This window comes from Neoarius graeffei, chromosome 2 (assembly GCF_027579695.1).
Source record: "Neoarius graeffei isolate fNeoGra1 chromosome 2, fNeoGra1.pri, whole genome shotgun sequence".
Lineage (NCBI taxonomy): Eukaryota > Metazoa > Chordata > Actinopteri > Siluriformes > Ariidae > Neoarius > Neoarius graeffei.
Genome location: NC_083570.1, coordinates 80,639,474 through 80,665,620, shown reverse-complemented (window position 1 = coordinate 80,665,620; position 26,147 = coordinate 80,639,474). Strand labels below are relative to the sequence as shown.

Genomic DNA, 26,147 nt, shown 5'->3' with positions numbered 1-26,147 from the left:
TCCTAGAGGTTCACATACTTTTGCCACTCACAGATATGTAATATTGGATCATTTTCCTCAATAAATAAATGGCCAAGTATAATATTTTTTGTCTTATTTGTTTAACTGGGTTCTCTTTATCTACTTTTAGGATTTGTGTGAAAATCTGATGATGTTTTAGGTCATATTTATGCAGAAATATAGAAAATTCTAAAGGGTTCACAAACTTTCAAGCACCACTGTATTATTACAGTTATTGTGTGTTCAGGCTTCAGCATGAATGGCTACTGAAATGCTCCTTCATATATATATTTATATGTAAGGAGTAAACACAGTGTGGAGTACTTTTATCAGAACATAACACGCAATAGCTATAAAGAGGATTAATAAAAACATGTTGATGTCAGAAGTTCACATCCACTCATTGTGGACATTTGAACTGTTCTTTGTCTGGAGCAGAATGATTGTACAACATACCTTTCATTAAAAAAAAAAATTAGGTTTTTATATATTTTGGGTTTTCTGAAATAAACAAAGGATGAAAATTATACGTACAGGGTCAAAATATACATACACCCACTTAGAGTATTAATTTAGTGGTGCTGAAAGTTCCAAAATGTCTTTTAACTTGCCAAGACAAGGGCCCCTTAACTTCCTGTTCGTGATAATGATTGACTACAGCTGGTAGCGTCTCTGTTCCAACGTTAAAAGGGTTTGTTTGACAAGTACATGCTAATGGAAGTCACTTTGCCAAGGTCTGGAAGAAAACCCAAACTGCCACTCTCAGCTGAGAGGAAATTGGTTTGGATGATCAGGAACCACCAAGACACAGGCCTGCCATGAACTGGAAGCCACTGGAACACCAGTGCCACTGTCTACAGTCAAGTGAGGTTTACATTCTCATGGACTAAAAGGCTGCCGTCCAAGAAAAAAAAGCTTCTGCTCCAAAATCGACGCCTTCAAGCTTGACTAAACTTTGCAGCTGACCACATGGACAAAGAAAAAGTCTTCTGTAGGAATGGTTTATGGTCAAATAATGGCCCTTTTCCACTACCCTTTTTCAGCTCGCTTCAGCTCACTTCAGCCCGACACGGCTCGCGTTTCGACTACCAAAGAACAGCACGACTCGGCTCGCTTCAGCCCTGCTTAGCCCCTAAAACTCGCACGGTTTTGGAGTAGGGCTGAAGCGAGCCAAAGCGAGCCGAGTGAGGCTGGGGGCGTGAGCAGACACTCCCCTGTGCACTGATTGGTGAGGAGGAGTGTCCTCACATGCCCACACACGCCCCGTGAGCACGCTGGGATCTGTAAACACCGTAAACCCGGAAGAAGAAGAATTACGAATTACGAGAATTTCTGAAGCCTTATGCGCCTCGCCTCATCTATACGCTCTTGCCAGTATCTGTTGGCGTTGTCGGTGACAACAAGCCACAGAACCAAGACCAGCAACACTAACGACTCCATGTCCTCCATGTTTATTGTTTACTATTCGGGTTGTGAGACTACCGCTTAAAAGCTCACTGATGTCACTGTTTGCGCTGCTTAACGACATCACGTGACGTCCACCCACTTTCGCTAACTCCACCCAAAGTGTCCACCCACTTCCAGCCAGCACGGTTCAGCGCGGTTGTAGTCGAAATGCAACTCCAACAGCCCCACTCAGCTCGACTCAGCTCGACTCAGCACGGCACGGCTCAGCCCGACTCAGCCGCGTTTGTAGTGGAAAAGCGGCATAAGACAAAGATTGGCCACAAAGGCCACAGGTATGTTTGTAGGAGTAAAGGTGAGGCATTCGAGCCGAAGAACACTGTACCAACTGTTAAGCATAGTTGAACAAAGTGGATGGAATGATGGAGTATGACTACCTCAGAATTCTTCAGCATAACCTCAAACTGTCAGTTAGACAGTTGAAAATTTTGGGATTCCAACAGGACAGTGACCCCAAACACGTCAAGCTGGTTGTGGAATAGATAAAGCAGGCTAACCTCAAGCTATAGGGGTGTTCACACGGCACATATTTGCATCGATGCTGCACCGATGTATTTTGTTGCGATATATCTTACACCGGTGTAAATTTTGTGGAGCGTTCACACGTCGCAAACCTGCCTACTAGAGAGAAGCGTGTTAGCACCGGTGCAGCCCCACTTGCGCTCACACGGCAGTTTTTGCGACCGTGCTATACGATAGTAATAATGCGGAAATGAAATATGTGCATGCGTGAAAATGTACTTCCTTTTCCCGGTTGTCATGGCATCACCAAGCACCGGGAAAACAACGTGGATGAAGACACCAGTGTTGCCAGATACTGCTGACGTTTTCCAGCCCAAAATATGTTCACATCCGCCAAAATGCACTTAAAACCGCCCAATCTGGCAACACTGGAAGACACGCAGTTCTGTTGTTGTTGATATTCGCCATTTTGGAAGCGCAAAATACCAGGATGCAAATTATGCAATGCCCGTATGTAATCAACTCTCCTCACGCGTAGCGAGTCTACCCCTGTAGCGTTCAGACGTCCCATTTTATATCGGTGCTGCCCCGCAAACTAGCATTTACTCCGGAGTAAATTTCTTAAACCACCTCCCGAGCAGGGTTAGATTTGCACCGGTTTAAGCAGCTTTCAGGGGCTACACCGGTATAACTTTGTACCGTGTGAACGCTCTACCGGGGCAGCCCCGGTGCTACACCGGAGTAAAAGTTGCCGTGTGAACACCCCTTTTGGGAATGAGCTTCAAAGGCCCAATCCCAATTCTAATTTCTACCCCTACCCCTCCGCCTTCCCCTTAGCCCTTCCCCTTGAAACTGAGCTACAAGGGATAGGGCTTGAAATTCAACCCCTACGTATTGGGATAGCCCTTCAACGATCGCATACGTCATCGCGTACCTCCGTCAGCGTTTACGTTAGCAAAACGCGACCAAATGCGTCATTGGCTGCGACCAGGCGCTACAGTCAGAGCCAGAAATCTCTGCTGGCAGGGTGTGATTTGTTAACTAACACCACTGAATGGGATATCTTTGGCGCTTCGTGCACCACATCCAACAGAATGAGGTGTCAGAACACTCATGTAAACAATAAAAGCGAGAATAACAGAACAAAACGTACGCAGTAAAGCAACCGAAAACAATACTCACTCCCAAAGCTTTTTAGCAGCAGCTTGGATTTCAGAAATCGCTGCTCATTCTCAGCTTGAAAGCGAATCAAGCGGCGTGTTTCCTCTGGATAACAACTTAAAACACGTAAATAATGGAGAAAATACATTTATGACAATCTTTCGCCACGGGAACCGCCATCTTTATGAAATCCGCATGAAATCTCGCTGAAATCCGCATGGCATTGTGGGAAATCACTCAAACCCCTTCGTTCGGAGTCAGCTCCAGGAAAATCTCCGTTTGGAGGGGTACAGAAGCCCTCCCCCTTCCCCTACCCCTCCGCGTTAACTGGGATTGGGATACCCCTACCCCTTCACGTGAACGCGCAAAATGGAGGGGAAGGGCCAAGGGGTTGGTCCAAGGGGTGAAATGGGATTCGGCCAAAAAGTCCTGATCTCAACCCTATCTGTGCTTAAAAGTCAGGTCCATGCCAGGAAACCAACAAATTTAATTGAACTCTAGTAATTTTGCCAAGAAGAGTGGTCAAATATCCAACCAGAATTGTGCCAGAAGCTTGCTGGTGGCTACCAAAGGCGTCTGGACGAGGTGAAACTTGCTAGGTGTGCTGGATGTATATTTTTGACCCTTGCGGCTGACACCATGTAGTTAGAGAAAACGAATCAACAATTTCTGACCTAACAGATTCAAGAATTCAGCGGTGCTGTAGTGTTACATGTGACACATTACTTGGCTGTTTCATTACTGAATAAATCAAGGCAATTAAAAAGAGTGCATGTGAACTTTCATGACGTTATCTTGGTATGAGGTTTTTGAGTCAGTTAAGGTACAGGTTCAACCTGCCATGACCTATTAAAGCACACACAGTTTGTCTTGGTTGGGTTAGACCATGAGTCATGAAGCACTGTAGTGGAAGTAGAATGATCCCTGACTGCTTTGCTGCCTCTGGTCTGGACAGCTTACAGTCTTTGAGGAAACCGATAGATCTCTCTGATATATTGGGAATGTCCACAGCTGACTTTCTATATAAGTCTGTCTGCAATCTAAAGTTGAATATAAGTTGGGTCATGCAGCATATCAGTGATCAAAAGAAGAGTAAATCAGGAAATCAACAACAGAGCGTCTCAAACAGAATAAATTCCACATTTCAGAATGACGGCCATATTTCACTGACATCAATCCCTTTGAAATTCTGTGCTATGATCTAAAGCAGGCTGTTCATATCAGAAAAAGTATGTGAGGACTGAAACAATTTTGTTAAGAGGAATGGACCACGATGTCCCCAAAATGTTGTTCGGTACTGATCAGCAACTACACGAGCTTTGGGGGCAGCCATGGCCTGAAGGTTAGAGAAGCAGCCTTTGGCTCAAAGGGTTGCCGGTTTGATTACCGGAACCGGCAGTGGAAGAAAAAAAAATGTGAGGGGAGTTGAGTGAATGAACAGCACTTTTCCCTCTGTATCGTATACCTGACCCCAGCGTTGTAGTATAGCTGCCCACTGCTCCGGGTGTGTGTGTGTGTGTGTTCTCACTGCTTCAGATGGCTTAAATGCAGAGGAGGAATTTTTTTGAGTGTGCGTGTGACAAAACTAAAAGGTTTCTTTCATTCACAGAAAAGTGTCTAGCTTAAGGTTTTCCAATAAAACATTTTTTAAACTAATACTCGCTTTTTCCATTCATAAATTTGATTATACTGACAAATGGTCTAAATAAAGTGTTGCTTGTTCTTTATTAAATCCGACTTGCCGTAGATGAAGACCGGATTACATTTTATAAGCCATTTTCTTAGAAATCCAGATAGTGCTAAAGTGTTCATAACATTTTTTTTTTCTTAACATAAATTCTACATAGATGAATGCTTGAAGAGTGAGTAGCATGATAGTTTCATAAGTGTTTGATCATTTCCTCATGTGGCCATCTGTCTGGCTCTTTCCAGGCAATGCTAATGTCCATCAGCCAGGCGATTTGCCAGAGGCTGGACAACATGGAGGCAAAGCTGCAGGTGCTGGAGGCAACATGTCGGGCCTTGGAGGAGAAGTTTGACACTATGATGGGGAAAAACCCAGGGGCTATTCAGGTGCCAATGGTGGCTGGATCACCTTTCGGTGCTACCCAGACATGTGACAAAGTTCGCTGGTGAGGGAAGCATGAAAATGATCTGTCCAAACGGAAATCATGTCTTATGCCACTAAAGTTTCACTAACAGCTTCCTGATGGTTGTGTCGTCAGCGTGGTGCCTCAGACCAACGTGGTCATGAGCAGTGAACGTCCTAAACCAGGCCAGGAAGAGCCTCTTCCTCGCGCCACAGACTCGCTGGAAAATCTTCTCAGCAAGTGAGGCCTTTGTGATTGCTGTTCTGTGCATATTTTCGAGATAACTAATATCTCTACCCGTGAACCGTTCATTAAAAGATCAGTAGGCTAGTCATCATTGTTATTACCCTTTTACTACAGCTATAAACGTACAGGATATGAACAAGAAACTAGATTGAGTTCAAAGCCCTTGCTTTAATTAGGCAGCTGCTCTCAAAACAAGGTTAATTAACATTTTGTGGTTTTTAGATTTTAATTAACGCAGTACGTTATTTAGTACACTTGTGTCCTGAAGCCAGATTCTTACACATGATTTTTTTGTAATATGTTTAGTGAATCAGTAACAACTGAATATTTGGCTGACAGTACGGTGGGCAGAGGGAAACAAAAAACAATCGTCTTAAAGGTGCCGGGGCCAGAAGAAAGTCAAGAAGACCAGGAGAGCGGATCAGAAGCCAGCGACTCTGTGTCCAATAGTGGCCAATCAGCACAGAACGCCAACAACGTCACACTCATCACCCTTAACTCAGAAGGTGAGAGGCTGTGTTTAGACGACGGTGCTTGCTTGGCTTCTTTACCTGATCAGCATCGTGTCTTTCAAGGTAATACACTACCGTTCAAAAGTTTGGGGTCACCCAGACAATTTTGTGTTTTCCATGAAAAGTCACACTTTTATTTCCCACCATAAGTTGTAAAATGAATAGAAAATCTAGTCCAGACATTTTTCTGGCCATTTTGAGCATTTAATCGACCCCACAAATGTGATGCTCCAGAAACTCAATCTGCTCAAAGGAAGGTGAGTTTTATAGCTTCTCTAAAGAGCTAAACTGTTTTCAGCTGTGCTAACATGATTGTACAAGGGTTTTCTAATCATCCATTAGCCTTCTGAGGCAATGAGCAAACACATTGTACCATTAGAACACTGGAGTGAGAGTTGCTGGAAATGGGCCTCTATACACCTATGGAGATATTGCACCAAAAACCAGCAGCTAGAATAGTCATTTACCACATTAGCAATGTATAGAGTGGATTTCTGATTAGTTTAAAGTGATCTTCATTGGAAAGAACAGTGCTTTTCTTTCAAAAATAAGGACATTTCAAAGTCACCCCAAACTTTTGAACGGTAGTGTACATTGGACGTGGAAGTGTTTCCTGAGAGGACTCAAACTGTGTAATGTATTAGTGGTGTGTGTGTGCGCGTGTGTATATGTACAGATCACCATCTTGGGTGTTCAGGACAAGCTGTAGGATTTTTATTTGTCTCACTAAATAATCGTCTGTAATATTGTCATCAGGAGATTTGTCCATAGATTAAAAAAAAAAAACAGAAACAAAACAAAACCCTATTTCATTTGGCCTTTCCTGTTAATTAGACGTAAGACAGATGTTGCCCCAAAATAGATGAAATAGTGAGCTGTGAAGTGATTGTGTGAAATTGATTAGCCCATTGTTGAACTGGGAACTCGTAAAAAAAAAAAAAATAGGCATGTGTACTGGAGGGTTTTTTGTTGTGTGTGTGTATTTAAAGCAGCTTCAGACTAGATCTGACTGGTTAGGGTCTGGTTAGGACTGGTTAGGGTCTGTTGGATGCCTATAGCACGAGAATGGGTTTCAGCTAGAAAGGCTGGTTCTGATTGAAAAACGTCTGCTTTCGCTTTTATTATTTGTTGTCAGGATTGTGGTTTCTGAAAGCAGCTTCGTGCAACTCACAGCCATTCTTGTGCATACATCCCAGTCTCGAAAGCTGTGAATTTTCATGACAGTGTGCTTTAGTACTGTAGCTGCAGGGTACCATGTGGTTTTTCAAGAAAACTTTTGTTCTTTGGTCCATATGTCTTCCCTGCTTTCAACTTTTGTCATTATCAGTCACGTCTGGGCTCCGTCTGTCAACTTGAACTGGAACAGACTTCTCAAGATCAAGTCTATCACACCAGCTATCTTTGTCTCTGTCAACGGTACCCGTTGTGTTCCTACCCGTTTCTCCTATCAGTCAGGTGTCTCTGTGCCTTTCACTGATTTTATTATTTTTTTTGGATCAGACAAACTGGAAATCCATCCATCTATCCATCCATTATCTACAGTGGTGCTTGAAAGTTTGTGAACCCTTTAGAATTTTCTATATTTCTGCATAAATATGACCCAAAACATCATCAGATTTTCACACAAGTCCTAAAGGTAGATAAAGAGAACCCAGTTAAACAAATGAGACAAAAATATTACACTTGGTCATTTATTTATTGACGAAAATGATCCAATATTACATATCTGTGAGTGGCAAAAGTATGTGAACCTCTAGGATTAGCAGTTAATTTGAAGGTGAAATTAGAGTCAGGTGTTTTCAATCAATGGGATGACAATCAGGTGTGAGTGGGCACCCTGGTTTATTTAAAGAACAGGGATCTATCAAAGTCTGATCTTCACAACACATGTTTGTGGAAGTGTATCATGGTACGAACAAAGGAGATTTCTGAGGACCTCAGAAAAAGCATTGTTGATGCTCATCAGGCTGGAAAAGGTTACAAAACCATCTCTAAAGAGTTTGGACTCCACCAATCCACAGTCAGACAGATTGTGTACAAATGGAGGAAATTCAAGTCCATTGTTACCCTCCCCAGGAGTGGTCAACCAACAGAGATCACTCCAAGAGCAAGGCGTGTAATAGCCGGCGAGGCCACAAAGCACTCCAGGGTAACTTCTCAGCAACTGAAGGCCTCTCTCACATTGGCTAATGTTAATGTTCATGAGTCCACCATCAGGAGAACACTGAACAACAATGGTGTGCATGGCAGGGTTGCAAGGAGAAAGCCACTGCTCTCTAAAAAGAACATTGCTGCTCGTCTGCAGTTTGCTAAAGATCACATGGACAAGCCAGAAGGTTATTGGAAAAATGTTTTGTGGATGGATGAGACCAAAATAGAACTTTTTGGTTTAAATGGGAGGCGTTATGTTTGGAGAAAGGAAAACACTGCATCCCAGCATAAGAACCTTACCACCACCATGTTTCACAGATGGGATAGTATCATGGTTTGGGCCTGTTTTGCTGCATCTGGGCCAGGACGGCTTGCCATCATTGATGGGACAATGAATTCTGAATTATGCCAGCAAATTCTAAAGGAAAATGTCAGGACATCTGTCCATGAACTGAATCTCAAGAAAAGGTGGGCCATGCAGCAAGACAACGACCCTAAGCACACAAGTCGTTCTACCAAAGAATGGTTAAAGAAGAGTAAAGTTAATGTTTTGGAATGGCAAAGTCAAAGTCCTGACCTTAATCCAATCTAAATGTTGTGGAAGGACCTGAAGCGAGCAGTTCATGTGAGGAAACCCACCAACATCCCAGAGTTGAAGCTGTTCTGTACGGAGGAATGGGCTAAAATTCCTCCAAGCCGGTGTGCAGGACTGATCAACAGTTACCGCAAACGTTTAGTTGCAGTTATTGCTGCACAAGGGGGTCACACCAGATACTGAAAGCAAAGGTTCACATACTTTTGCTGCTCACAGATATGTAATATTGGATCATTTTCGTCAATAAATAAATGACCAAGTATAATATTTGTGTCTCATTTGTTTAACTGGGTTCTCTTTATCTACTTTTAGGACTTGTGTGAAAATCTGATGATGTTTTAGGTCATATTTATGCAGAAATATAGAAAATTCTAAAGGGTTCACAAACTTTAAAGCACCACAGTATACTGCTTATTTGTCAGGGTTACAGGGGAAGCTGGAGCCAATCCCAGCTGACTTTAGGTGAGACGCGGGGTCCACCATGGGCACTTTGCCAGTCTGTCACAGAGAGACAGACAGCCATTCACACTCATATTCACACCAATGAGCAACTTAAAGTAGCCACTCGACCTAATCCGCATGTCTTTGGACTGTGGAAGGAAACCCACGCAGGCATGAAGAGAACATGCAAACTCCACACACCAAGGCCCCGGATTGCTGTGAGGTTCAAACCGGGAACCTGCTTGCTGTGAGGCAACAGTGATGACCCCTGTACCACCCTGCCACCCCACCTTGATATTATCATATTTATCGACAGAATCATTTTTAGATATTTTTGTTTATTTATTTATTCTTTCTCTACAGCTTCTTTGAGAGGGCGGCACGGTGGTGTAGTGGTTAGCGCTGTCGCCTCACAGCAAGAAGGTCCGGGTTCGAGCCCCGTGGCCGGTGAGGGCCTTTCTGTGCGGAGTTTGCATGTTCTCCCCGTGTCTGCGTGGGTTTCCTCCGGGTGCTCCGGTTTCCCCCACAGTCCAAAGACATGCAGGTTAGGTTAACTGGTGACTCTAAATTGACCGTAGGTGTGAATGTGAGTGTGAATGGTTGTCTGTGTCTAAGGTTACATTCACACGACAACGGCAACGAGATGTTATTAAAAAAAAATATCGCGTCCACATGGGCAACGGATCAGTAAAATATCAGGTCCATATGGCAACGCAACGCTTGCTGAAAACAATGCAATACACATGCCACACCTCTAGGGGCGCTGTAAGACGGTCCCTTCGGAGACACCAGAACAATAGAAGAAGTAAGGACTCATGCGCATAAACTATTATGCGCGAGACTTCATATTAGCCACAAAGTCAGAAAAATCTGTTCGTAAAATTACATTATAATGACCAAATACAATGAAAAGTATTTTTCCAGTCTCACCTGTGAAAGGTAATCCCATGTGATCTCGTTTGGACGGTAAACCTGTTGGTACAGTTAAACGCAACACATGAATGAGGCATCTTTATTCTCCGCTTTGACCCATCCAATATGGCGGCGAGGATGACGTATGATTCTACGTGGAAGGTGGCATCTTTAATGGTCCGGAATAAATTGAATGCTACACGTTGATGGATTAATTTGTTCTTCTACGCCCTTTTTGAGGAATGTATTGTAGGACTTAAACCAACATCTGAAGAGGTGAGATCGCTCCTTTTTTTCCCTATTTTTGCTGGCGGGATTGACTCTGCCCTAAGGACTATTTTCTCTCTCTCTCTCTCTCACTTTGCACCATTACACAAAAAATATTCACAGTGAAAATATTTTGTAAACGCGTTTCATGAACCAAGTTATAGGATTTGTTGACAACTTGTATCGAGTTCGTTACACTGCTACCCGGCGTGAAGCACATGTGGTTGTGACGTCATCGTAAACAAATCCGTTCTACTCATCCAGACGACTTCGCAATGGCACCGTTGCCAGATCTTTCCACTCTGGAACCCGTTCTCAAAAGATTTCGTTTTGGGGCACCCAAAACGCCGGTGCCGTGTGGACGCCAGGCCGAAACGATAAACAATTTTATCGGATTCACCTGAATCCATTGCTGTGTGGACAGGGCCTATGTGTCAGCCCTGTGATGACCTGGCGACTTGTCCAGGGTGTACCCCGCCTTTCGCCTGTAGTCAGCTGGGATAGGCTCCAGCTTGCCTGCGACCCTGTAGAACAGGATAAAGCGGCTACAGATAATGAGATGAGAGATGAGATGAGCTTCTTTGAGAATAATAGTCTTGATTTAAATAAAAAATCTTGGACTGGGGTCCAATGGGTAAAGCAGGATGGAGACAGTATTGTTAAATCTGGTTCAGTATGTTGTAGTTTACACAGTATTTGAAAACTTACAGTAGTAAAGCTCTTACTCCATACTCAACATCCACATCTTATGAAGTCAATAATAATAATAATAAAAATAGTCAAGAGGGTCCTTTTTTTTTTTTTTCCCCATTTCCCTATTTTAGGTATAAGTCTTGACCACCAGGGGGCAATTTTGTATCAGGGCCATAAACGTAGTGAAACTTGGCTGCATGAATACCTCGTCTACAGATTTTTCTGTAATTGGGTTGGGAGTTTGGGGATACATTCACAATATATCTCTTTCCCTAACTGGCCTTATTTCTACAAAGACATGCACTTGTTTGCTAGTTATCAGGCACTTATGTATTTCTGTGCGTAGCAGGTCATAGACATGGAGACTAAATAAGCAATTACTACATTTGCGTATTGGAAACAGTGACGTGAATAAACTATCCCACCTAATATAAAACATGGTCAAAAAATAAACAAGATGGTTTAATGTCATGTTTAGTGACAAGCTCGTCTTGTCCCTTATTCGCATTTTTGCGGAGTACAGATTCTGAAGTACTAGCTTGTCTGTGGTCTTAATTGTTTGGTTTATGGGGTTTATTGCACAACTGAACACATTCCTGCTTCTCGCTAGATCTGTCACAGTTATTATATGAATGAACGAATATTTTTATTTTATTTTTTTTAAAAAGAGGCTCTAACTGCGACTTGCTATAATTTTATTGAGACCACCATTTCCCCTTGGGATCAATAAAGCGTTATCTTATTGAATCTCAGTTCCAATTGGTCAGAAGGTGTTGCTTGTTCGAATATATTATCATTTCATTCATAACCACTTCCACAGGGATTTGCACGGTGGATGCGCCACATAACTGGATTAAAAACCTCACGTAATTGTTGATCTTGTGAATGTTTCTGTTAGGAGAATTATTATTTATTTTGGAGTTTCCAGTGTCAGGCAGAGATAAATGACTGTTTATAGCTGCTATAATGTAAGTGATCACATGACCTAACTTGTTTCTTGGATGTTTCACAACATTAAATATAACTCCGAATGGATCAAATGCGTGATATAGCGTTGTTGAACAAATACAGATTGTTAGCGTTGGCAGTTTGCTATGGTATAAGAGAAATAAAAGACTCTAGGACATGCTGTTGTAGAAAAATAATCAACGTTGGGGTGACAACCACGATGCTGTTGATCATTTTCATATAACAGTACACATTGGGGTACTAAGACTTTACATATCTGTTGTAAGTGCAGATTTCTTTCTCCAGCTGTATTCTTGTAGAAATAGAATATGAAAAACAGATATATTATAAAGTAGGGCTGTCGAAAATGTTTCCTGCTTACCGCTGTTCATTTGTGTCAAGAGAAATGAGAATATTGTGTGCTTTCCAAAGAAAAACAGCAACAGACAATTCTGAGGAACCAGTATTTATGTTTTAGGGTATTTTCTAATATGTGTGTGTGTGCACGCATTTCAGTAGCTCTGGGGAAAGATTTAAGGGAGAGGATTTACACACGATTACTGCTTAGTTTCAAGCTTTTTAAACTTGTTTTGAATTGTGTAATGTATTCGGATATTTTATAATATTTGAATATTTTGTTGGAGAGATTTATTTTTGTTGCCTACTAATCAAGTCAGCAGTTTATTGACAAAATCTAAATACACCAAGAGAGTGTAAAACCATTAACCTGCTATTGTGGAAGTTTTGTGGACTCGAGCACATTGTTTCGAAGGGGGAAAACACTTGGCTGTTTTGTTTTAATCATCCTAAATCGATATTTTGGCTGGCATGTAAAGAAAAATGAATTAACATGTGAAAATCACGACGGTCTACTGGTCTTGTGTGTATCTGTGCAGAAGACTACCCTGCAGGAACATGGCTCGGGGATGAAAATAACCCCGAGATGCGTGTGCGCTGCCCCGTGTCTCAAGCCGACATGCTGCACATCAGCAGTAACTGTCGCACGCCGGAGAAGATGGCGCTCACACTGCTGGACTACCTGTTTCACCGTGAGGTGCAGGCCGTCTCTAACCTGTCTGGCCAGGGCAAGCACGGCAAGAAGCAGCTGGACCCACTCATGATCTACGGCATCCGCTGTGAGCATCCCACCCACGAGTTCACACACACACACACGTGCATCGAAAACTAAACACTGTGCTTTTATCCACCCTGTGATAAGGAACCAGTTCGTCGAGTTCAAAATCATCAAAACTGTTCCAGGGGTTTCGCCTTCATACTTTTTCATCTGACTTCATTCTTGTTTATTCAAATCTTTTTTTCGCTGGTTTTATTGGTGTTGCAGTGCTGTTAAATTCTCGATCCTGACTGGTTAGAATGTTGATTGAGTTTCTAAAGCAGCCCGGCACTGACGGTAATGGCGGCTTTTAAAGGCAGAGAGAAATGTACCCCTTTCCCCCTTGGATAATAATAGTACAAGTCCTGACAGTGACAACTTATCATTGAAACCCACATTGTGAATGTTGGGAACATTCCGAATTTGTCGAGTTTAAATTTCCCACCAAGGGAATCCCGGTACCAGCGTCGCCATTGTTAGCTGGCTTTTGCGTGATGTGGTTTTACCGGCGGTTTTTCCACTGACGTCCACACAGTGTAGCTTCTGTCCGACTTTCTGCTAGATTACATTCGTTTTGACGGAAATTTGCAACAGGACACGACGTAGAAAGAGAGACAAGGCGTTAAACTAAAATCTACAACTGTTATGGAGAAGAAGGGGGAGAGAAAAAAAAAGAAAGTGCCCGGAAAGCAATGTATCGCTGCCGGGTGCAGCAACACAAATGTCATGGACGGAGTGGCCCTGTTCCTTTTCCCAAAAGGTAAAGGTAATCACTAATTAGTCAAGACTTTGCAACAATGAATTGCAAAGCATTTTGTTTCCAACATACTGTAATACTACGAACTTGACGAATGCATCTTCAACTCGCAGCCATCCAAACCCCTTAAGGCCCATGCTGGTTAGTAGGGGATCATGTAGAGGGAGGTGCCTGCAAAATTGAGCTTTGCTGGGACCTCCGGTGGCCGAGCTATGAGTGTTTAAAGGCTGGCTGAAGCCGTGGCTCAAATTGAAACTCAAGGTTCATCATTGTCACTGACCCTGCTCTCATCAGACAATTCTGGCTCGAATCGGTACGGTTTGATACTTCTCTCTTCCCTATCGCTGGCCACTTCTTCTTCTGGTCGTATGTCGTCATCAACTTTGAACTGACAAAAAACTACTAAAACTTGAATTTTCTCCCTCATTAAATTCCTGCTCGGTCGCTCATGATGTTCGTAGCCGACATACACTCTTGACGTCATGCGGCTCCCGTCCGCTACTTCCTGTTGCTTGGTGGGCGGTTCTAAAAGAGCTAAATTTACTTGGCTTTTGTCTGCGACTATACAGTGTTGCTTGAAAGTTTGTGAACCCTTTAGAATTTTCTATATTTCTGCATAAATATGACCTAAAGCAGCATCAGATTTTCACACAAGTTCTAAAAGTAGATAAAGAGAACCCAGTTAAACAAATGAGACTCGGTCATTTATTTATTGAGGAAAATGATCCAATATTACATATCTGTGAGTGGCAAAAGTATGTGAACCTCTAGGATTAGCAGTTAATTTGAAGGTGAAATTAGAGTCAGGTGTTTTCAATCAATGGGATGACAATCAGGTGTGAGTGGGCACCCTGTTTTATTTAAAGAACAGGGATCTATCAAAGTCTGATCTTCACAACACATGTTTGTGGAAGTGTATCATGGCACGAACAAAGGAGATTTCTGAGGACCTCAGAAAAAGCGTTGTTGATGCTCATCAGGCTGGAAAAGGTTACAAAACCATCTCTAAAGAGTTTGGACTCCACCAATCCACAGTCAGACAGATTGTGTACAAATGGAGGAAATTCAAGACCATTGGTACCCTCCCCCAGGAGTGGTCGGCCAACAAAGATCACTCCAAGAGCAAGGCATGTAATTGTTGGTGAGGTCACAAAGGACCCCAGGGTATTAACTTCTAAGCAACTGAAGGCCTCTCTCACATTGGCTAATGTTAATGTTCATGAGTCCACCATCAGGAGAACACTGAACGACAATGGTGTGCATGGCAGGGTTGCAAGGAGAAAGCCACTGCTCTCCAAAAAGAACGTTGCTGCTCATCTGCAGTTTGCTAAAGATCACGTGGACAAGCCAGAAGGCTATTGGGAAAATGTTTTGTGGATGGATGAGACCAAATTGGAACTTTTTGGTTTAAATGAGAAGCGTTATGTTTGGAGAAAGGAAAACACTGCATTCCAGCATAACAACCTTATCCCATCTGTGAAACATGGTGGTGGTAGTATCATGGTTTGGGCCTGTTTTGCTACATCTGGGCCATGACGGCTTGCCATCATTGATGGAACAATGAATTCTGAATTGTACCAGCAAATTCTAAAGGAAAATGTCAGGACATCTGTCCATGAACTGAATCTCAGGAGAAGGTGGGTCATGCAGCAAGACAACGACCCTAAGCACACAAGTCGTTCTACCAAAGAATGGTTAAAGAAGAATAAAGTTAATGTTTTGGAATGGCCAAGTCAAAGTCCCGACCATAATCCAATCAAAATGTTGTGGAAGGACCTGAAGCGAGCAGTTCATGTGAGGAAACCCACCAACATCCCAGAGTTGAAGCTGTTCTGTACAGGGGAATGGGCTAAAATTCCTCCAAGCCGGTGTGCAGGACTGATCAACAGTTACTGGAAACGTTTATTTGCAGTTATTGCTGTACAAGGGGCTCACACCAGATACTGAAAGCAAAGGGTCACATACTTTTGCCACTCACAGATATGTAATATTGGATCATTTTCTCAATAAATAAATGACCAAGTTTAATATTTTTGTCTCATTTGTTTAACTGGGTTCTCTTTATCTACTTTTAGGACTTGTGTGAAAATCTGATGCTGCTTTAGGTCATATTTATGCAGAAATATAGAAAATTCTAAAGGGTTCACAAACTTTCAAACATCACTGTATCTGCTACCGTGCGGTTTAGAGAATAGTCGCTCCCCACCGCCGCATTTCTCTCGGCCTTTAATGTCCTCATTCGCTCACTGGCTGTAGGGTGATAAACTGTTGCCATCATGCGGTGTCCGTCGTCCGTCCATCCGTGTCTGTCCACAATTCACAAAAATCCCGACTCCTCCCAGAGTTTTCAATGGATTTTAATTCTGATTGTTTTGTTTGGAAGATCTCATCAGTCTGCACAAAAATTACTCACTGGTATTGTGATTTCTCATTCACAAGTTGCTAATTAGGCCGATTAACAGACTTTCAGGAAAATCACTACTCCTCCCTGAGTTTTCAGTGGATTTTGATTCTGATTGTTTGTTTTGTTCGGAAGATCAAATTGTTCTAATTGTTCTCATGAAGAGCAACTTAGCTAATTATAAACGAGTCTGGTTTCTCATGGTACGGCTGTGTGAGCTGCCGCGTGGCTGCCGCTCTGGTTTTAACGTTACGTGATATGTGTTTGATCCTAAACTGATCATTTTTAGCCTAGTAATGAAGTACATGGACTTGTATATTTCCTGTCATTGGGAATATAATATAACATGCTGAATTTGTGCTTTTGGAGAAAGAGACTGTGAGTTCGAAAGAAAATCTTTAGGATTACATAACGCAGATCTGTGTTAAGTAAACATTTAATTCCACTGGGATTTGCTGTTAGAGGAGCCTTTTCCTAAGCCAGTATGCTCTGGCATGGCTCACCACACACACACACACACACACACACACACACACACACACACACACACACACACACACACACAGTATTCTAACAAAAAAGTCAAAGCCCAGTAATTCCAAGTTTAACATGTGAGGTGATCCATCATGAACCTAGAACCTCTAGTGCTCTCAGGATCTAAATTCTTACTTTTCGCCCCTAATGGCAGGTTGAAACAACTCGAAGTCAATCTTCGTTACATATTTTCTACTGTGATGTAGTACAGACCAAAATGAAATCCTAAGTGGCATTCACAGAGATCATGTGTCTCAGTAGGAATAATGCACTAATGCTTTTGAATGGAGGACTGTGATAAATGACGAGAGTTCTGCTTTCACCCATGACCTTTCCAGAACTAAGCTTTACTGGGGTACTGTTGACTTGAGCAAAGTCATTTAAACATGAAATAAATCTAACTCACTCTAAACTAACTGCTAAAGATAGTGAGGTTTTGGATCTGAACGATTATTTTCCCAACCAGCCAGAAAGTACTGTAGTGTGGCACTATCATAACATAAAGCACAGCTTTTCTACATACATTGTACCGTCAGTGTGCCAGTATTTATATTCCCTGTGTATATAAAGGAGATGAATAGTATGGAATGTGTGGTCTGGTGCAACTGGAGCACCTTTTGCGCTCTCACCCACACACACACACTGCTGAGGCATGTCTCAGTGTAAAGAAGTGATAGCTGCTTTAAAAGCTCAGCCACACCCAGTCACATTCATCTACACCCGTTTGGTTAATTCGACCACCCACACACTCCATGCCAGCGTAACACGCTGAAGCTTTATTTCCGCTCCCCAGTGTCGCTAAACAAACTAGACCCGGTGTGTAGCTGCACACACTCCCTTATTGTTAGTACAATGGTTGGGCTTTCCGTTTTCTTGTCACGCTCTGGGTATGAAGCTGGATCAGGGCTGTTAGAACAAATCTCTATGAGAATACTACTTAAGTTTGTACAGGATTAATGTATTTGAAAGAAAAATATTCACACATAAATGTTTCAAGTACTACGTATGTTTGACTTTGTCACGTAACAAATATATAGAAGCATGTGTTTGTTCGTTTTTTGTTTGTTTGTTTGTTTGTTACTGATCAGTGATATAGAAAAGTACTGGGTCAGAATAAAGAATCGTTAATGATCTTTATGTTTACATATTAACATATAGCCCCAATTCCAAAAAAAAGTTGGGATGCTGTGCAAACTGTAAATAAAAATAGACTGTGACAATTTGCAAATCTTGCAAACCCTATATTTAATTGAAACTAGTACAAATACAACATATCAGATGTTGAAGCTGAGAAATTTTATTGTTTTTTGAAAAATACAGTGGGGCAAAAAAGTATTTAGTCGGCCACCAATTGTGCAAGTTCTCCCACTTAAAAAGATGAGAGAGGCCTGTAATTTTCATCATAGGTACACTTCAACTATGAGAGACAGAATGGGGGAAAGAATCCAGGAAATCACATTGTAGGATTTTTAATGAATTAATTGGTAAATTCCTCTGTAAAATAAGTATTTGGTCACCTACAAACAAGCAAGATTTCTGGCTCTCACAGACCTGTAACTTCTTCTTTAAGAGGCTTCTCTGTCCTCCACTCGTTACCTGTATTAATGGCACCTGTTTGAACTCCTTATCAGTATAAAAGACACCTGTCCACAACCTCAAACAGTCACACTCCAAACTCCACTATGGCCAAGACCAAAGAGCTGTCGAAGGACACCAGAAACAAAACTGTAGACCTGCACCAGGCTGGGAAGACTGAATCTGCAATAGGTAAGCAGCTTTGTGTGAAGAAATCAACTGTGGGAGCAATTATTAGAAAATGGAAGACATACAAGACCACTGATAATCTCCCTCGATCTGGGGCTCCACGCAAGATCTCACCCCGTGGGGTCAAAATGATCACAAGAACGGTGAGCAAAAATCCCAGAACCACACGGGGGGACCTAGTGAATGACCTGCAGAGAGCTGGGACCAAAGTAACAAAGGCTACCATCAGTAACACACTACGCCGCCAGGGACTCAAATCCTGCAGTGCCAGACGTGTCCCCCTGCTTAAGCCAGTACATGTCCAGGCCCGTCTGAAGTTTGCTAGAGAGCATTTGGATGATCCAGAAGAGGACTGGAAGAATGTCATATGGTCAGATGAAACCAAAATAGAACTTTTTGGTAAAAACTCAACTTGTCCTGTTTGGAGGAGAAAGAATGCTGAGTTGCATCCAAAGAACACCATACCTACTGTGAAGCATGGGGGTGGAAACATCATGCTTTGGGGCTGTTTTTCTGCAAAGGGACCAGGACGACTGATCCGTGTAAAGGAAAGAATGAATGGGGCCATGTATCATGAGATTTTGAGTGAAAACCTCCTTCCATCAGCAAGGGCATTGAAGATGAAACGTGGCTGGGTCTTTCAGCATGACAATGATCCCAAACACACCGCCCGGGCAACGAAGGAGTGGCTTCGTAAGAAGCATTTCAAGGTCCTGGAGTGGCCTAGCCAGTCTCCAGATCTCAACCCCATAGAAAATCTTTGGAGGGAGTTGAAAGTCTGTGTTGCCCAGCGACAGCCCCAAAACATCACTGCTCTAGAGGAGATCTGCATGGAGGAATGGGCCAAAATACCAGCAACAGTGTGTGAAAACCTTATGAAGACTTACAGAAAATGTTTGACCTCTGTCATTGCCAACAAAGGGTATATAACAAAGTATTGAGATGAACTTTTGTTATTGACCAAATACTTATTTTCCACCATAATTTGCAAATAAATTCTTTAAAAATCAGACAATGTGATTTTCTGGATTATTTTTCCTCATTTTGTCTCTCGTAGTTGAGGTATACCTATGATGAAAATTACAGGCCTCTCTCATCTTTTTAAGTGGGAGAACTTGCACAATTGGTGACTGACTAAATACTTTTTTGCCCCACTGTACATGCTCATTTTGAATTTGATGTCAGCAACACGTTTCAAAAATGTTGGGACAGGGGCATGTTTATCACTGTGTTGCATCACCTCTACATTTAACGACACTTTGTAAATGTTTGGGAACTGAGGAGACCCATTGCTGTAGTTTTGAAAGAGAAATGTTCTCCCATTCTTGCCTGATATATAATTTCAGTTGCTCAACATCTTCGGGGTCTCCTTTGTCGTATTTTGCACTTCATAATGTGCCAAATGTTTTAAATGGGAGACAGGTCTGGATTGCAGGCAGGCCAGTTTAGCACCCGGACTCTTTTACTACAGAGCCATGCAGTTTTAATATGTGCAAAAAGCGGTGTGGCATTGTCTTGCTGAAAGAAGGAAGGCCTTCCCTGAAAAAGATTTTGTCTGGATCACAGCATATTGCTCTGAAACATGCATATATCATTCAGCATTAATGATGCCTTCCCAGATGTACAAGCTACACATGTAATGTGCACTAATATACCCTCATACCATCACAGATGCTGGCTTTTGAACTGTGCACTGACGATAACAAGCTGCATGGTCCCTCTCCTCTTTAGCCTGGAGGACGTGGTGTCCATGATTTCTAAAAAGAATTTCTAGAGCCACTCTTGATGTTCTAATAGTCAAGTAGAAGCTTCTGCAACAGCATTATTCCATACCATGTAGTGACTATAAACACTATACAGACACATGTATGTGGACACCTGACCATCACACCCATACTGTATGTGCTTTTTGAACTTCCAATTCCAGATTTAGTCCCCCTTTCCTCTAATTATAACCTTCACTCTTCTGGGAAGGTTTTCCACTCAATGTTGGAGCGTAGCTGTTTGGATTTGCCTAGCAGCATTAGTGAAGTCAGACACTGATGTCAGGTAATGTAGGTAATGCGGTATGTAGTTCGCATTCCAGGTAATCTCGGAGTTGTTCAGTGGGGTTGCGGTCAGGGCTCTGTGCAGACCAGTGTGTTCTTCCACTCCAAACTTGGCCAACCATGCTTCATGGACGTCACTTTGTGCACAGGGGCGTTGTCATGCTGGAACAGGTTTGGCCTCTCGGTTCAAATGAAGGTAATTTGTAACAGTACAGCATCCAGAGACAATCCTATACAGCTGTGTGCTTCTAACTTTGTGGCAACAGTTTGTGGAAGAACCACATAAAGGTGTGATGGTAAGGTGTCCACAAATGTTTGGTCATCTAGTGCAGCGTTTCTCAACCTTTTTTCAGTCACGGCACCCTTCAGAAGTATGCAAATTCTCAAGGCACCCCCGTATAAAATATACGCAGTCACGCTGACCATACGCTGACCCCGGCAGTGACGTTGTGACATGAGAAAGGGGGCCGTGAGACAAATTTTGATGATGCATGAGGCGGCGATGATCTGTAACTATCGTTTTTTGGAATTTTAATTCATTTTATTTATTTCAATGTTAGAATATATAGTTTTTTGACGGCACCCCGGTTGAGAAAGGCTGATCTAGTGTATATGAATTAGGAAGCCAACTGGGATTTGATCCAATGAGAGAAAACAGGCTTTGTTTGATTCAATTTTCACTTCCCATGATTTGCGTTTTGTTTTGTGGCATAAGATTTGAAGGTTAATTAATATTCAATTTCCTTGAAATAACTGAATAATATTCAATTTCAAACTGATATTGACAGGCCAAAGCTGGACTGATTGTAAAGACTTCATTGAGTTCTTGAGTTCTACATTTTCTTTGTCCTGTGTAGGTCATCTGTTCCACAAGTTTGGCATCAATGAATCAGACTGGTACCGTATCAAACAGAGTATTGACTCCAAGTGTCGCACAGCATGGAGACGGAAACAGCGTGGCCAGAGCCTGGCGGTCAAGAGCTTCTCCCGCAGGGTACCAGCTGCTCGCACTGGCTCAGGTAACCGTGCCATGATCCAAGCATTGTGGGCATTGATACAGGTTTTAGTCTCTTGTCTGATAGTTTCTGTGTGTGAGGCTTTGCTGTTCTGCGCTCTGGAGAGAAGCTTTGACCTCAGAATGTGTAACTCGGCAGGGTTTTCAACAACAGATGGTTGTAATCGCGGCATCATACTTCCATCGCGGCATCATACTTCCTGTCCCATTTCTTCCTCTCTGAGATCTGTGGGCTACCACTTCTGACCTGCTGGCGCACACCCAAATATCCTGTATAAGCCCACCAAAGTGGCCTGTAAATACACACACACATATATACACGCTGTAGAGCTAGCTTTCTGCACTCCCTTGGAAATGGTGCTCCCTGCCCTTTAGTTTAAGCTGTTATTTGGTGAGGATGCAGGGGACATCGAGGGGTAAGTGCTTGCCTCGGAAAAGCATCTGCACATGTACAGATCATTATAGGTCAAGATAAATCAAGTGGACAAGCTTTATTCAACACAGCTGTGATTTGAGACCCTTGTGGATTTTACTATCTGAAGTTATATGTCTATATTCAGAGAGATACATACAATCTGCGTTAGTGTGTCTGAGGACCCTTTTTCTACTTTTCGCCACCTTATATAAGACTGTTGAAACGCACACATTTTCTAAAATGACCCTTGGGTTTTTGGGGGTTTTTTTTCTGCAGGAAAATGTATCAGAATAAATGTGTTTTATAGCAAAGGTTATTGTTCTATCTATATTTTTCTTTTTGACTAAAAAAAAAAAAATCAGTCAAATATTTATAAATAGTGAACAGTTTCCAACAGGCATTACTCATGCTTTTTTGCCAATCTCAGATGGCGTTTATTGGGCATAAAATGCACTAAACCATATGCAGTGAAGTTCCATAGGTTTTTATATGGATTTCGGATATTGTAAGAAATGCAAACATTTAAATAATATTGGCTGGCTTTTTTTTCGTGGTATATCAGGTATATTCCATTCAGCTAGCATGATATTGAACAAGTCAAAAACGAGTTCAGTGTCATGCTAGCTGAATGGAATATATCTGATATACCACGAAAAAAAGCCAGCCAATATTATTATTAGTGCTGTCAAGCGATTAAAATATTTAATCGCGATTAATGTCGCGACTGTCATAGTTAACTCGCGATTAATCGCAATTTAATCGCACATTTTTGTCACATGAAAAACCATTGTAGTTCTCTTATCAGCATAAAAAAGTGAATGGGCTTGCTCACCGTTCGAACTACGGGGGTACTCGGGGGATCCGAGATCCCCTGAAACAGACATGAGATCCCTTGAAAACATGATTTGGGAAATGTTGGGGGGTCTCTAAAATATTGGCAAAATGATGTTTATTGACATAGCAATCGTGTGTAACGGGAAGCATTTGCATATCCGAAGTGAGCGCGCGATGGAGAGCCGCGCTCTGAGACAAGCGCAAGCACCCCCCAAGGGAAAAAAAGGGACCCCCCCTGAAAATATCTGCATAGTTCGAACACTGGTTGTACCAATGTTTTTTTTTTTTTTATTGCAGAGCATAACACATCTTGTCACAGCCACTGCAAAGTGGGATTGGAGCCGCCGATGGGAAAACAAAACCTAAGCCGAGCACTGTGGCTCTTCAGGGGAGGGCAGAGGACTCTGGCTGTGCGGGGCGTGGCATTACAGTCTAGCTGCTATCGTTTTTTTGTTTGTTTGTTTTTTTTTTTGCACCTGTATTGGATAGGACAGTGTAGAGACAGGAAATGAGCGGGAGAGAGAGAGACGGGAAGGGATCGGGAAATGACCTCGGGCCGGAATCGAACCCGGGTCGCCCGCATTCATGGTATGGCGCCTTAACCACCTGAGCCACGACGCCCCCTGCTATCGTTTTTCTAAGCAAAGTCTCTGTTCCAAGTTCCTGGCAGTTTCAAAAGCTTATGAAAAACCTACATCATGTCACAGAGCGTTAATCTCGCGATAAAAAAAAAAAATTATCGCCGTTAAAATTGAGTCAAATTAATGCGTTAATAACGCGACATTTTTGACAGCACTAATTATTATTAATATTATTATACATTTGGATGTTCAACGCATCTTTCTCCTTTAAAATCCTCTCAAAATCTTCCGTATTTAACGACGCAAACCCGGCGTTTATATATATGTTTACAAATTTTCACAGTTGCTCGCTAGCACAGAAGTTTTACGTCTCCGACGTGTGACATCATGTTGTCTTGACAACCATGCAATATCGTAAACCATATTCAACGCTCATTCTCCATCGGGTAGAGTGACGTAATACACGTAGGATAAGTGATATGCTAACAATATTGCATGCTATCAAATCAAATGAATGAAACCCGCAAGAAGGGAACAGAATACATGTTTTTATTCCATCAAAAAAGTGTCCCATATGAATAATAATAATAATAGTTAATAAGCAAGCCTGACATTTTTAAATCAGTAAAAAATAAAGCCTAAATCCCAAACATTAAAGTTTGAGATATAATTATACTCTTGCCTCTCTATCTATCTATCTATCTGTCTGTCTGTCTGTCTGTCTGTCTGTCTATCTGTCTATCTATCTATCTATCTATCTATCTATCTATCTATCTATCTGTCTGAATTGTTGTGATGGACTAGCGTTCCATCCAGGGTGTATTCCTACCTCACGCTGAAATCCCCTGTGACCCTGACCAGGATAAAAGCAGTTTCTAAAGATGAACGAATGCAATTCAAATGCAGTTTTTGAAGAATGTGGACCGCACTGGTTAATGTGAAGGTTGTATGAAAGGACTACGTGTGGTTGCAGCTGGTCAGTAGCCGTGTACTGCCCAGCCTAGGTGTGGCTGCTGTTAACCACAGTGATGATAGTGAGTGTTTAGGCTAGGGAGCTGCGTTTACTTTTGACTGCAGGGGTACAAGTGTGTTTGGATTGCTCACAGGCGCGTCCGTGTTGTGTTTTTTCAGTGGTGGTTTATGCTGTATAAACATGTGTAGTTGGGACATTACACAAGTGTGTCAGGAGTGCGCGATGGGGTTTCCACAAGTGTGAAGCACATGCATGCTTGTATACTTGCTTTAAGGTATATGGGCAGCATGTGTGGCCTGTGTATATGTATGTGTGTATGTACAGTTAGGTCCATAAATATTTGGACAGAGGCAACATTTTTCTAATTTTGGTTCTGTACATAACCACAATGAATTTTGAACAAAACAGTTCAGATGCAGTTGAAGTTCAGACTTTCAGCTTTAATTCAGTGGGTTGAACAAAATGATTGCATAAACATGTGAGGAACTAAAGCGTTTTTTAAATGCAATCCCTTCATTTCAGGGGCTCAAAAGTAATTGGACAAATTAAATAATTGTAAATAAAATGTTCATTTCTAATACTTGGTTGAAAACCCTTTGTTGGCAATGACTGCCTGAAGTCTTGAACTCATGGACATCACCAGACGCTGCGTTTCCTCCTTTTTAATGCTCTGCCAGGCCTTTACTGCAGCGGTTTTCAGTTGCTGTTTGTTTGTGGGCCTTTCTGTCTGAAGTTTAGTCTTTAACAAGTGAAATGCATGCTCAATTGGGTTGAGATCAGGTGACTGACTTGGCCATTCAAGAATATTCCACTTCTTTGCTTTAATAAACTCCTGGGTTGCTTTGGCTTTATGTTTTGGGTCATTGTCCATCTGTATTATGAAACGCCGACCAATCAGTTTGGCTGCATTTGGCTGGATTTGAGCACACAGTATGTCTCTGAATACCTCAGAATTCATCCGGCTGCTTCTGTCCTGTGTCACATTATCAGTAAACACTAGTGACCCAGTGCCACTGGCAGCCATGCATGCCCAAGCCATCACACTGCCTCCGCCGTGTTTTACAGATGATGTGGTATGCTTTGGATCATGAGCTGTACCACGCCTTCGCCATACTTTTTTCTTTCCATCATTCTGGTAGAGGTTGATCTTGGTTTCATCTGTCCAAAGAATGTTCTTCCAGAACTGTGCTGGCTTTTTTAGATGTTTTTTAGCAAAGTCCAATCTAGCCTTTTTATTCTTGAGGCTTATGAGTGGCTTGCACCGTGCAGTGAACCCTCTGTATTTACTTTCATGCAGTCTTCTCTTTATGGTAGATTTGGTTATTGATACGCCTACCTCCTGGAGAGTGTTGTTCACTTGGTTGGCTGTTGTGAAGGGGTTTCTCTTCACCATGGAAATTATTCTGCAATCATCCACCACTGTTGACTTCTGTTGGCATCCAGGTCTTTTTGCATTGATGAGTTTACCAGTGCTTTCTTTCTTTCTCAGGATGTACCAAACTGTAGATTTTGCCACTCCTAATATTGTAGCAATTTCTCGGATGGGTTTTTTCTGTTTTCGCAGCTTAAGGATGGCTTGTTTCACCTGCATGGAGAGCTCCTTTGACCGCATGTTTTCTTCACAGCAAAATCTTCCAAATGCAAGCACCACACCTCAAATCAACTCCAGGCCTTTTATCTGCTTAATTGAGAATGACATAACGAAGGAATTGCCCACACCTGCCCATGAAATAGCCTTTGAGTCAATTATTACTTTTGGTCCCTTTAAA

General features: G+C 42.2%; 1 protein-coding gene across 6 annotated transcripts in view; it reads left to right on the top strand.

The window, feature by feature from the left end:
• Positions 1 to 26,147, top strand: part of banp (BTG3 associated nuclear protein) — a 152,375-nt gene that overhangs the window by 19,597 nt on the left and 106,631 nt on the right. For 4 of the 6 annotated variants that reach the window (XM_060915039.1, XM_060915036.1, XM_060915034.1 and 1 more), the window contains exons 4-8: positions 5,020 to 5,219; positions 5,313 to 5,417; positions 5,730 to 5,929; positions 12,839 to 13,078; positions 21,418 to 21,579. In XM_060915039.1, the coding sequence (XP_060771022.1) occupies positions 5,020 to 5,219; positions 5,313 to 5,417; positions 5,730 to 5,929; positions 12,839 to 13,078; positions 21,418 to 21,579 (907 nt within the window). The remainder of the gene's footprint in view (positions 1 to 5,019; positions 5,220 to 5,312; positions 5,418 to 5,729; positions 5,930 to 12,838; positions 13,079 to 21,417; positions 21,580 to 26,147) is intronic. The other 2 variants (XM_060915037.1, XM_060915035.1) reach the window with 1 other exon arrangement.